Below are 14514 nucleotides of genomic sequence, written 5' to 3' on the forward strand. Positions count from 1 at the left end.
TGGACAAGCAATTAATTACTGTTCATTGTCCATGTTCTGTGAAGCCTTGTTCTGCCCATAGTTCTCGGAGTTCTCATGTCACGGCTGTTCAGTGTAACATTGTGGACATTCTTTAATAACTTATAAAGAATCATATTACCTTATCTAGAGCTCCCACTACATTATTTAATAAACTGGGCAGCAACTCATAGGGGTCAGTCCTATTCATTGTGAAGGGTGCAGTGTGCCATTGTCGCGTCAATAGCACCTCAATTCTGGCTGCCATAAAGTGCAGCCGCTGTCGCAGTGATTCACGCCTGCAGGTACATTGCTCAGAATAGAATAGGATTGACCCTGTAATCTCTTAACTCTCTGGGGCAGTATTTCTGTTTTTTCCCCCCAAAATGTTAGCCGAAACATACAGAAGAAAAAAGGAGAAAAAAGTCCTTTAGATAAATAAAACACCCACAGTCTCCTACACAATGTATAAATCCTATAGCATAGAACAATGTAAAGGCCTCATACACTAATCCAAGGTATCTCATGCAGCCTTGCATGCGATACCTTGGCAACTCCCTACCAGGGGCTGGACCGTATGCCATCCTTTAGCATATGATATATGCGCCCCCAGTAAGTGCTGCCGGATCCGACAAATCTGATGTGCAGCACTTCAGATCCAATGTGCAAGGGAATGCGCATCAGATCGGAACTGGAGATTAGGCACATACTATTTGGGCACTTTTCACCCGATTTCTCAGCACAATCCTCTGGAAATGAATGAAAAGGGTACAAATCATAGAAGTGTATGGCCGTTCAGTGTACCCTCACACTATACTTATTTGGGGTTTATGTTATGTTTAGAAATCCTAACAAAGCATTAGTAGATGGCTTACGTCTGTACTACAGAGGGTAGGCCGCAATGTCACCAGTTATCAAGCTGATATTTACGGGATACGGTCACTAGGGCTACAGCATGATGGTCGACAAGCATTAGGTTGACATGCAGGAAGGTCGACATGAGTTAAGTCAACAGGGTTATTAGGTCGACACAAGCATTAGGTCAACATGGGGAAGGTTGACAGTCAAAAGGTCGACGTGAGGTTTTTTTTTGGAGCTGACATTTCATGCCCTACCATCCACTAAAATAGTGTGCCATGCCATACACTTCTATGCCTGAAGCTTGGCGAGCGGACACGGTGCTACATTTCAGTGTCCATGTCAACTGTGTAGAAATTCGGGACAAAAAAAATTTGAAAATCCCCATGTCAACCTTTTGACTGTCGACCTTCACCATATCGACATAATGATTGTTTCGACCTAATGACCCTGTCGACCTTCCTGCATGTTGACGTAAATGCTTGTCGACCATCCTGCTGTCTACCCAATGATCCATACCCAAGAAGGCTGGCCTTCATTGATGCTGACCTGGTTAAAATGTGGTCACCATTAATGTCAACACCAGGAAAATGCTGCATAGGAAATGTCATGTCAACGTTTCCATAAGGGTTTGAATTACACTAAAAAGACAGTGTCAACATGCTGAACATTATGACCATATAGATCTCCTATATGTGGCCATAATATACCACACCCGACTGAGAAATGAGCTCCTTGCCATGTCTGTCATAGGCCAGGTAATGTATGTGGAATGCCGTCTAGCCATGATTGTGGAGAGCTGATGACGTCATTACGGTATGCTGTGTTCCATGGCTTCAGATTACAATCTTTTTTTTTTTTTCTTTGTTTTGGAAATCAGTTTTTAGACTTTATTTATGTAGTTATTTATCTATATTTTCAGTGTTGATAATGTTTTTTATTATTGTTGCCTTACATTGCTAGTGACTCGTATGTCAGTGTTAAAATACAAGTTCCCTGTGTTGTTGTGTATGCCAAACAAATGTTGCTGAATTTGTAGGTTCCAAATTCAGGCTAAAATAATGACATCTAAAGGCGAGTGCTCTGTAATTACAATATTTTGTTTCACTCTGGTAATGATGGGTTAAAGCAAATTGGTTTCAGGATTTAAAACAAATCCAGATGAACAGGGTGTAAGCATGTGTACAAGTAGAGGCTGTGCCCTGCCCTTGGCCTGTGTGCCATTAATACACTCATTTCTGGTATGGAGGGTTCCCTTTATTGCAGTCACATGTCTGTTGGAGCACAGCCAGCATAATGTGATCTGTCTTGGAGGAAACACTATCGGCAGCAGATGCAGCCAGGGTTACCAGAATAGTAAATAATGTGTCACAAGACTGAGTCTATCTGCTCCGTGCAAATACATTCTAATACCTTACAGAAAGAGGAGTGTTACATGGAGTTTTAGATTTTTATTGTAATATTGCAAGTCCTACACCACCACCTTCTTCTATATCACTTGTAAATACGCAGCAGTTACATGTATCCTGAGAGAAGGAGGGAAGGCCTTTTTTCTTTTATATTTAAATAATGCTTGCTACAGTATTCAGTATAGCACACATAATATATGTATGTGTATATAATAAGAAGAAATGAGGTGCACAGTGGTGTAGTATGTTTGATAAAATTAGCTTTACTAATAAAAACCTTACATTGTGGGTTGTGTTAAAACAAATGAAGACAGTAAGCACATGAGATACAATTGGAGACATGCGCTTAATGTGTTCACTTAAACCCAAATCCCAATGTGTGTTTTTTATTATTGTAAGCCAGGCATGTCCAAACTGTTGCCCTCCATCTGTTGTGAAACTACACATCCCAGCATGCCATCATTTTAGCATTTCCTAATCGCAAAACTGTGGCAAGGCATGATGGGACTTGTAGTTTGACAACAGCTGAAGGGCCATAGTTTGGTCATGCCTGTTGTAAGCAAAGCTGATTTTACTACACCATTGTGCAATCATGTCTTCTTATCATTTCTATAGATTGGGCAACTGGAAGGGTCCTCAAAGGGAGAGCAGCACGGGCCGGACAAATGCTTTTGGGGCTGAGATGTTAACCAGCTGTAATTTTTTTGTACAAGATAAGATTTTGATAAAGACACACAAAAAAAGTGTCTACTCATGTCGAACTTTTGCCATTATCGACCTTTGTAAATGCTGACTTAAAGCCTATCGACCTATTGCCTGTCGACCGAATACTCCTCACACGTGCATATATCTATGTATGTATAGATTGTAAGCTTGCGATCAGGGTCCTCCTACCTCTATATCAGTCTGTTATTACCCATTTTGTTTATCACGCTTGTTTTCAATGGATATGGGTCATTGGGTTGACCAACTGAAGGTCGACCACTGAAGGTCGAAACCTGAAATAGGTTGAAATGCTTAAGGTCCACATGGTTGAAAGGTCAATACAAGCAATAGGTCGACAGTGGCTTGGTTGACAGTCAAAATGTCAACATGGGTGTTTCACTTTTTGTCCCAAATGTCGTCATGGACACCGTATCAGTGCACAGCATCCCCTCGCATGGCTTGCTGTGCCCACCATGCTTCAGGCACAGTGTCTCACTAGGCTTGGCAAGCTATTATATTCTCTCTCCATGCCCTAGTGGATGGCAGGGCATGAAATACCTGCTAAAAAAAAAAAGTGCAAATGCCGACCTTTTGACTGTCCACCTTCCAACCAGCTGTCCACCTTCCAACAATGTAAACCTTAAGCATGTTGATGTATTTCAGGTGTCATCCTAGCCTTCAACGGTCAACCTAATGTATGTCGACCTTTACTGTGTATAATGGCAGTTTACCGTTTCCAATTGTAAAGCACAACGGAATATGCGATATAAGAAATTGTGAATAAATACACCCTTCCATAGTACAGAATAGGGACCTACCTGCCCCATCTGCAACACATTGACACTGAAAACAGAATCTAGGGATAACAAGTAACCTCAATGTACTTCTTTTTATAGTTTACTCTGACTATCTTAATAGCAATCTTTTGGCCTAGGGCAGTGGTCATTACCCCACGCAGTGCATGTTTTGCAGGTCTCCTCACAGAATTACAAGTGAAATAATTAACTCCACCTGCGGACCTTATAATATGTGTCTGTGAGTAATTAGTACACCTGTGCACCTGCTGGGTTACCAGCAAAACATGCACTGTGTGGGGTAATGAGGACTGAGTTCCCTGACCACTGGCCTAGGGGTTCTGTATAAAATGCTGATTCATCACAGACTCCATAATGGAACAAAGCTTGGAGCACGGAGTTAGGTTATTTCCACCTTCCGAAGACCTATTTATTGGCCAGAACACAACCTTCTGCAACTTTTATTTACTATGGTTTTTAGATTTAAGGCTTCCTTCAGTGCTTGTTGTTGTTGTTGTTGTTGTTGTTGTTGTTGTTGTTATTATTATTATTGTTTATTTATGTATTATTTATTATTTATGTATTATTGTTCATTTACCCACAAGGGTTCCGCAGCACCAGATTGTGATTTACAGTACAAATGCAAATTAGGACAAGTACATGGTAAATAAAAGACAGTTGCAACAGTGGACACTGAGGCAATTATAACAGTGGCAGGGATATATTCTAAGAAAAGCACATGAGGCGAGAGGGCCCTGCTTGTTAGAGCTTGCATGCCTTATTTCATCCGGTAGAGATTGCGGAGGTCATTCTATTTCACATGTACAGCTGCGAAATTCACAGCTTTGTGTGTGCACTAATGCCGCCCCCCTTCACACACCAAGTTCCCCCCACAGGTGCGAATGGATGTTGCGTGCAGGGAGGAAATCATTTGATGGTCGCCAGCCATCATATTATTTCTAAGGTGCATGCAAATCTAAGCAATTCTCTGGAGTCTTAGATTTGTGGCTACCTTGTATGGGAAGAGGGCGGGCATCTGACATCCTTTGACGTCAGCTGCCCGACCCTGGCACCTGGGTCATCGCCAAACTACCATGGGAACGTCCAGCGTTTTCATGGGAGCACCCATGAAACTCTGGGCGTTATTCTCCCATTTGGTAGCTGCTGCTGCTTTTATTTTGTGTGTGTCTGTTTGATTGATGTGTACTTGCCTTCTATAGCTAGTTTATACAGAGGTGTCCTCATACGCTAGCGCTATAGATGTGCAATAGGTGCATCGTATTCGCACTACTAAAACCTGTAACAAAGGACATAACTATATTTCTAGTGTACATTGGGGCTTGTGGCGCATGTACATCTACGTGCGACTAAGTCACTCGACCACATTCTGTTATGTGGAATTTGTGACTTTGTGCATTGATTGCATTAATCCCTTAGTGATAGGTCACAATTTAGCATCGTCTCTGGTACATTCTGAGCAGCTTTGTGAGCAACTACTATGCAATGAATACACAACATGCAATTACATTTTTGCAATGCTACCTGTGGTGGAGTGTCTCCGCCTCCTCGGGCGTCTCACTCCTTTGGCTATAGGAGAGCACATCTGTATTACTATCAGGCTTTAACCAAATCAATTTCTGTTTTTAATATTTAGGACAACCATCTGTAACCTGTGCACGATGCCCAGAATATCCGAACCCGTTTGGCTAACTATGATGTCTGGATCACCAGAGAAAAATCACCTTTGCCAACGCTTTATGAAGGAGTTTGCATTCCTGATGGAATACACATCAAAAAACCAGTAATTCTTTTTATTAAGCAGTCTATATTTCCTTATTAATCTGCTCACGTACAGGCGATACTCATTTTACAATACAATGGTTCACTTCTCCCAGTAGTATTTGAGGCTTTTATACAGCTTGACTCTATGTTCTCTATACAGTATGTGTACTGATGCATCCTCATACATGTAGCCTGTAGTACGCAGTTCAGCGTGAGATGTTGATCATATTTTAGATTTTTTTTTGCTGAAAACGTCTCTACGTTGCAACACAACGCGACAAGAACACACGAGAGGAAACCGTACTGCTACAAGATGCTGCTTAAAAAAAAAAAGTGGACAATTTCTATTTAATTTATTATCTATACAATGATTTATATAGCAAACACATATTCCACAGCACTTTACAGAGATTATTTGAATATTCAGATCCATTCCTGTCCCAGGAGCTACCACCTGTTCAGACACACATTCATTCTAGGGTTACATTTGTTGGGAGCCAACTAACCCCCAGTATATTTTTGGATTGTGGGAGGAAACTAGAGTAGCCGGAGCAAACCCCCACGCAAACAAAGGAAACAAACTCCACACAGTTAGGGCCATGGTGGGAATCAAACCCATGACCTTAGTGCTGTGTGGCAGTAATGAAAACCATTACGCCGTCCATGCTGCCCCAATACCCTTTATAAGTAAATACTGTCTAAACAATAAGATAATTTTAGTTTTGGGAAGGACTCCAGTTCTAAAGATTTCACAAATATGCCACGTGCTTAACAATAGCACAAAGTCCAGTGTATTTTAATCAGCATTGTGACCTGACTGTGGAGTCCAGTCTAGGCAGCCAAAAATAGTGCCAGTGTCAAAGCAGTATTTAACAAATGATAAGGGCATTTAAATGAGCACATTCTGCCTGGGTGGGCCTAGGGTCATTTCCCTGGTGACAATTATAAATAACACCTGAAAAGGGTGTTTGGGGTCCCTTAAACTACCACCCTAGTGGCCAGTGGCAGCTGGGGACATAATCCAGTGGTCTGATATGAAATCTTACATTGTTGTTCCTTGTATTGCATTTATTAAACATGATTTTCAATATGAAGCCTGTTTTAGATGCAAAATTGATATGGACTTATGCATTTGATAAGTTCATCACGTGAAGTAGCAGGATTTCCATACAGCCGGAATAGGCTCTAATAAGTGCGAAGGTAAACCAAGTCCAACCGTCCATACCTAGCACTATTTAACATTGCTGCAAAATGGCTTTGCTATTTAAGCTGGGTACACACTGTGCGTTTTTTTAAATTGATATGGACGATAACGATATAGATAACGTAAAAATATCATCCTTAGTGTATACCCACTTTATTGTTATAACGGCACACCTGTGTAAACATGCAGTCAAATCTGTTAATGACTTCATGTTCAGGGGGGTGACATCACTAGATAATAGTGTTAGCAATGTCTTCTATCATAAAGCACAACAGAATATGCTGCGCTTTATAAGAAACTTAATAAATAAATATCATTCAGTGTGTTTGCGCTATATGATTCATTGCTGCAAATCCTTTAGTGTGTACCCAGCTTTTCTGGGCTACTAGTTAACGGAAGATGCCGTTTGTATAGGTCTTATTGGTACTGAAAATTGGGAGGTTCTACAGGTGAAGAAATTAAGCCCATTAACTACCTCGAGAAAGTCCTATAAATCTAATATCCCAGTGCTGAAGAAACAACACAATTTCAGTGCTTTGCAAAAGAGCAACTATGGGAAGCAAACAGAAAAAAATAGTTTGTTATTTTCTCTGTTGTATTGCCATAAAATAACAAATAATCAATGTAAATTGCTACTAAATGAAATCTTCATGTTTGAATAAAATGAAGGTTTTTTTCCGAAGCTTGGTGAGTAACGACCAATTAGTTCCCAAGTGTGACTTTACAGGCTTAGGGGCAGATGTATTAAGCCTGGTGAAGAGATAAAGTAGAAGGAGATAATGCACCACTCAATCAACTCTAAACTGTCATTTTTCAAACACATTTAATTGGCTGGTGAGTTATTTCCTTCCAGTTTATCTCCACTTTTTCTCGTCACCAAGTGTAATACATCTGCCCCAATGTTTGAAAAATCACAGGAGCTGATTGGTTAGTACTATAATCTCTCTCCAAGCTTTGGTAAATCTTCCCCTAAAATTAGCATTGAGTTTTCCCAGTGATGCCAAGTTAGGACCGAAACATTTCATTAAAGCACAGATTATCTCTAGCCTTGAATTGGCTAAAAATGTATATATATTGTAAATTGTTACAAGATATGCAGCACAGTAGCCCTTAATTGGATAGGTCACACTAGTTCACATGTTCTTTATTGGTATTCCATCTCTTGATTGATTTAGAGACAATGCTAAAGCACATTAACTAAGTAGACAAATCAGCACATACTGTAATATATTGCTTTGTTGATATTGGACAGTGTGATTTTAATAATAAAAAGAAATAAATAGAAAAACATTTATTATTTTTCCTTAAGAATATCACAGGGAAAGTAAGAAAACCATGTGTTTTTTACTGGGCAAATATTATTAATTCCTTTGTAATAGTAAGATGCGTTAATAGCTTGAATAGCTGTAGCAAAACCTTGTGTAGAAATAGATTATTATATGATTCAACAGTATGTTAATATTGTGGATGGATCAGATTTGTGTGTAATCTTTACAAACCCCCATAGATCGCCTCAGTCAGCGTTTGCTGACCTAGAACTCAGTGCATGGCAGGCCTTCTTTGACAATGCTGTGGTCAGAGAAATTGATCCTGTGCACTACATATTTCACGGGATTCGGCATGAAAAGCCGGCGGTCGGGATCCCGACGCCGGAATCCCGAACGCCTAAATCCCGACAAGTGGGGGGCGCGGATCGCCCCCCCTTGCGGGCTCGCTGCGCTCGCCACGCAGCGGGCCCGGTGCCTCGCTACGCTCGGCACACTAATTTATTCTCCCTCTGGGGGTGTCGTGAACACCCACGGGGGGAGAAGGTGTCGGGATTGCGGCGTTCGGGATTTCGGCGTCGGGATTTTGAACGCCGGGATTTAAATTGCATCCCATTTCACGCTTCCTGTAGCTCTACTGCAGCTGCATGGCAGTAATCCCGTTGTTACCTCTCCTAAATGTAGCCTTGGGGTTTCTCTTCTTTAAATATTAACTGATTGTGCGCTACATGCATGGCTAAATGTAATCCACAAACTAGGAAGCATTCGTGTTTTCACCGTAGGGGGTAAACAAATGAGTGATGAATAATGAAGCACAGATTGCAAATGTAAACATTACTAATTTCACATACCACAAATGAATATATAGACTTTTGATACACAAAGATTTGGGAGTATTGCCTGCTTGGATTAGGCCTCTTGAAATACTGTTGAACAATTTCCTTGAAATAATTGACAGTATTTGAAGAACTGTAAGGATTTTTAGTTTCATATGGATAGTGGTAGATGCTCAATTAGTTAAGTAAATACCACTCAGGTGCATGCAAGGGAGGGGTTACTAAGTAAGTAAAAAAATACATTGTTTCCCCCAGCTCACTGAATGGTATTAGTAACCAATCTTGAACACTACATGATAATAGAATTCAGAGAGGTGTAGGTTATGCCCCCAAGCCACGGATTCCCCAAGGATTTTTAGTTAAACAGTGTGCTTTCCGAATCCAATTCTTAGGGTTACGTTTACTAGAGCTTCTACAATATACTGTATGTGCGCTCATGTATAGTAGAAATTGAAATACAGTTTTTTAAGGATCTGGCTTGCATTTGGCAAGTTTGCTGCAAAATATAAAGTGTTGATTAGTAAACAGCAGCATCAATGTAGACAGTGGCGCAGTTGTGCTAAGTGTTAAAGAATTGTAAGTGTCCATATTTTCTTCTTTCAGGTTCCTCCCAGCTCTTCTCACTGCTGTCCTCACAAACCACCTGGCATGGGTTCCTACGGTAATGCCCAATGGCCAACCACCTATTAAAATCTTTCTTGAAAAGCACTCCTCGCAAAGTGTGGACATGTTGGGAAAGACTCACCCATACAATCCACTGTGGGCACAGCTCGGTAAGTAGTCCACTAGATAACCACCAATCCAGATGGAACATTTCGATCTAAAAAAAATATGGCCTTAAAAGGATTGTCTGTAATTAATTAAATAGCCATTAGAGAATACCCCTTATAAAATTCTACCATCATCAAGGGCAGTATTCAATGCCGATTTTCTATGTTCCAGAGGGCTGAAGCATTCGCTGCCAGTCCTCCCTGTCGTCCTATTCAACGCCGCAGGGGCTCGCTGCCCCTGGCAGTGAATTTTAACAACCGCAGGGAGCCGAGAACGGCGGCAGGCAGGGAGATGCCTAAAAAAGATTGCGATTGCTACATGGTGAAGCCCGTCGAAAATCATGAAAGCAATTCGCCATCCTAGCATTGAATACTCTTACGGCGAATCACAGTGAAAAACCCATTGAAAAACAGCTGCAAATTGCGGCGACTAACAGACGGCAAATAGGACGCCATTCACTGTTCAAATAGTGAGCATTGAATAGGGTGAATCACTTTTTGAGTAAAAAGATTCGCCTTGTAGCACGAAAATAGCACACATTCGCCGTAATTAGCACACATACGCCGTAAACCAAGGCAAATCAGCGGCATTGAATACTGCCCAAGTAACAAAATGCGTTTTGTGTGTGTGTGTGTGCGTATGTGACCTCTTTGCCCTGACCCCATTAGCTACCTGCACTTTTTTTTTTTTAAAGCTTATGTATAGCAGGAAAACACTGCTGTGCACATTTATTCAAATTAGTCACAGGGTAGCTGCTGAGAAAAGGGATTTTCTTTTTTTTTCTTTGTTCCATTTTAGTCATTCTTTTGGTACGATTCATTCAATTCGAATATAATTATTTTGCGATTAGACCATAGCGTTTTGATCTGCTACCTTTTTATTTGGATACGTGTCAGACCCTGCGTCCTGGCTTTAAACAATGGCTGCATTCTCCCCTAATCACTAGATGAAGATGAGATATATAAACTAGTGGGGTTGGTAATGTTCAAATAGAAATACTTTAAATTTGTGTCCTCAGATGTCTTCATTTTTAATTTCAGAATTATGAATGCGATTATGTACAAATGTGTCCCAATACACCATCTCTTCACAAGAGCGCTGCATGGAGCAGTGGAGCCTAGCAAAATTTACTTTACATTTGTGTCTTATTCGCACTGCAGACACCACAAACCACCACTTAGTCTACTGATGATGCAGGGCTGTAACTTTAACCACACAGGAATTAATATTAAATATGTTCAAGGTTGCAGATCTTGTCGTGGTAAAAAACCCCGGCGGTTGCCTTGTAGCATTTTGTGTACATAATAAGACTGTAGCACAGAATATACATGGGTTGCATAGAAAAGGAATCCATGCTGTCTTATTAAGCGGTTCTGTTGCATCGAAAGCACATTTTGTGCAAAACGGACACTAAAAAGATACTTGTCACAAGAACAGTCTCACAGGACCTTGTCCACCAAGAAGGGCTGAAGCGAGTGTATGAGGACATTTTCTGTAAGTTTCACAAAGTATAATGTGGTATCACTGAAGACCTCGCGGTTAAGAAGTAAAATGGTGTGCAATTTGTAGCAATGCTTACTAGTGTGCATTTTAACTGCGTTTACTATTCTCTGAATGTTCTTCATCTAATGCTATACTTTTTATGTAGATTATACAATATTCTAAACCAGTGGTTCTCAAACTGTGGGTCTTGACCTTCTTAGTATGGGGTCGTGACTCCATATTGCTGACCATCAGGCTGATGACTTTTGTAATATCAGTCAGTGATTCAAGGATTTTGAGCAAATAGTTTGAAGACCCCTGTTCTAAACAGTATTTTAGCTGACTGCAAATAGTTTCGATTTTGCAAGCAGGACGTACGTATAATGTTGTTAATAGCTGGAGTGAAGATTTTGATTTCAGATCTGCCCGTTCTATCGGGTGTGGCACGCATCTCTTTGTTTTGTGTGCTTTACTGCCACCTACTGTCCATTTTTCTGTATGTAGTATAAGTTGAATGCACTATCGTTTTCTAGGATGCAATAGCGAAATTAAACATCACCTCTTTTGATTTTTAGAAGCTTTATTAAATATACCCCACTATGTTAATTTTTTTACATTCATGTCCGTGTTCTCTTATCCAGTCACAAATGTTTGCCAAGCATAGTACAACATTGTATCTCTACATGTTTAACATTTACAGTACATTGTGCTAAATGTAGTTCTCCTTTTCATTTGTGTAATAGAGGTTCACATGTACTGAAGAATCCTTTCTTTAGATGTCACACGTGCAGCATAGTAGTTAAATGTATAGCTCTATCTGTCTATTATTTTGCAGTGAGCATTATACTAATGTAGGTTTGTGTCTGTTATTGCAGGAGACTTGTATGGAGCTATTGGGTCTCCTGTACGGTCGTCGAGGACGGTGGTTATAGGCAAGCGACAAGATCTTGTGCACAGGCTGCTTTATTTCCTCACCTATTTTATCCGGTGTTCTGAACTCCAGGAGACCCACCTTCTGGAGAGCAGCGAGGATGAAGCCATTGTTATGCCTGGCACAGTTATCACCACCATGCTGCAGAAAGGAGAAGTGGAAGAGACTGACTATGTGTTAATCACAATGCACAAGAACAAGGGTTGTTTGCTGAACAATGATTCAGATGAAACAAGAACTTCAGAAAATAGGTGTCCCTGTTGTCAGTGTCCTGTGACTGATATGAACTCAAAGGAAGATTTAACACAAGAAAAGGAGGCAATTCGGGCACTGAAGGAGTTGACGGAGACAAGTACTGATGGAACCCAGATAGGTTCTGAAACACCCAGGCAAGAAGATACTGGTTATGCTGAGGTCTACAAAGATAAAGTAAGGACTTGTTTGGATACCAAGATAGAGATGGTCATTAATGTAGGGGCAACTCCAATAGACAAATGTGTCCACGCAGTTGGAAGCCTTGAGCCAGCAGTTCAAGTGGGGAAAAATGAAATCCTGCAGGATAATGGCTCCTCTGTCAAAGGGTTGAAAACCAATGAAAACTGTATAGAGAAAAAACCTCCTGACAAGACCCCGTCTCCGACAATTCCTTGTGGTGCTGGAAACCTCCTGAACAAGGTAAAGTTCCAGATTGGTGATTCTATGTCACCGGACTCTGATATAGAGGTCAAAAGCCAACATGTAGTGGATCAGATCCAGAAACACCATGTGAAACCAGTGCAGGAACAGAGGACACTTGCTGTTGACCAGATCACTGTAGCAAAACTGAATCTAAAGGACCAAAAATCTGGTGGGTTATGTGAGAAGCTTCCCAGGGTGGCAACCAAACTCCAGAACTGTAATCCTTTTCTTTCAGAGAACATCAGTATGTTCGACGAGTATTTTCCAGAAGATGGTTCTATTGAGGTAAAGATCATTGATGATGTTCCAAGAGGAGGAGTAAACAAATCTGATGTTTTTGACTTGGGCTCAGAAAAACTGTGTGTAACAGATGAAGCACCTTCTTATGTAAGGAGTTCTATTCTTCCAAAATTATGCAAAAACTGTTTTGCTGAGCAGGACCAAAGAGACAAAGTCTCTATATCTGTCCCCCATGGGGATAAAGAGAAGTCTGAAAGTAAAGTTGCACTGAGCGCTGACTGGGACATTCCGAGGAACGAGAGCTCAGACAGTGCCCTGGGTGACAGCGAAAGTGAGGACACAGGCCATGAGCTTCTTGCACCAAGTATTAACTACTATGGGTCAGAGCATGAAGATTGGATGGAAGAAGAGGAAATTCCTCTCCCAGGGTGAGGGATTGTTTATGTAGTGTTAATCTAGATCACACATAAATAGCTTTGCACCTGATTATACCAATACAAAGCATGTTGCTATGACAAATGTAATCATGTTGCTAATAATTGGCTGAGAGTGCTGCTGACAAATTTACCCCAAAAAATTAATGTTTGCCTAATATTAGGCTGACATTTTCTCCATATATTTAGGGCCAACTCCAATTGACTTTAATCTGCAGTAAACTGATTTAGCCTCCATAGGCTGAAAGCAGATTCAGCCTTCCATGACATAAGGCCTGATTTTAGAGATGGACACAGTTTGTACATCATCCGCATGTTTGGACACACCCACTGTATGAACATATGCATATTCTGAGATCTGCTGCTGTGTCCAAATATGCAGCATCAGATTACTGTGCAGGAACATTGGCCATCTTAGTAACAGTGCAGACCCTGGCCTCGGCACACCTACTAGACTGCTTTTGTACACTTTTACTGTTGTCATTTCCACCTAACCATCCCCAGGTGGCAGCTGCGGCTTAGGGAGCACTGTGTGCCACATTGCAAGACCTGTTCTGCCTGTGCACAGTACTACAAACACTGGAGATGTATGCAAACCAGGCTTGTGTACATTTCTGAATTATGCCTATAATGCGCAAAGTCTCTGGAAGCCATTTTTTTCCCTTTATTATTTCTATTCCCATATGAATATTTTCTCAATATTACATTAGCACTTTATTATTTTTTACTAGATTAGTGTAAAGTACAATATATATCTGTGGGTCCCTCCTTGTCTTAATTTTTCACCAGTCCTATATTGCACCGAAATGTAACCATTATGTACACTATGATGCAGTTTAATTGTAGTGCCCCCATGACCATGGATCTAGACCAGAGTCATGGCATAAATTAACCTAGACTCCTGCATACAGTAGGTCCAATGTCAGCGTTGCTCACATTGGTTATATAAATGAAAATGAAAAATGTCTAAAAAAAAATATTAGATTTCCTATATTAGGTAAACATTACGGGTCACTACGAGGAATAAAAATGTTTGCTTGCCAATTTTCACACCTAATTTGGCAAATTCACTTTGCACTCAAAGGGTTAATAAATATACCCCATGGGGTGGAGGAAGAGGAGTATCTT

General features: G+C 40.7%; 1 protein-coding gene across 3 annotated transcripts in view; it reads left to right on the top strand.

Moving 5' to 3' along the window:
• The window catches only part of FNIP1 (folliculin interacting protein 1), a 118050-nt gene that overhangs the window by 96684 nt on the left and 6852 nt on the right, over positions 1-14514 (top strand). For all 3 annotated transcript variants that reach the window (XM_083181855.1, XM_083181857.1, XM_083181856.1), the window contains 3 exons: positions 5418-5564; positions 9454-9623; positions 11979-13380. In XM_083181855.1, coding sequence (XP_083037981.1) covers positions 5418-5564; positions 9454-9623; positions 11979-13380 — 1719 coding nt within the window. The remainder of the gene's footprint in view (positions 1-5417; positions 5565-9453; positions 9624-11978; positions 13381-14514) is intronic.

Source organism: Crinia signifera, chromosome 4 (genome assembly GCF_055691185.1).
Source record: "Crinia signifera chromosome 4, ASM5569118v1, whole genome shotgun sequence".
In the NCBI taxonomy this organism is placed as follows: domain Eukaryota; kingdom Metazoa; phylum Chordata; class Amphibia; order Anura; family Myobatrachidae; genus Crinia; species Crinia signifera.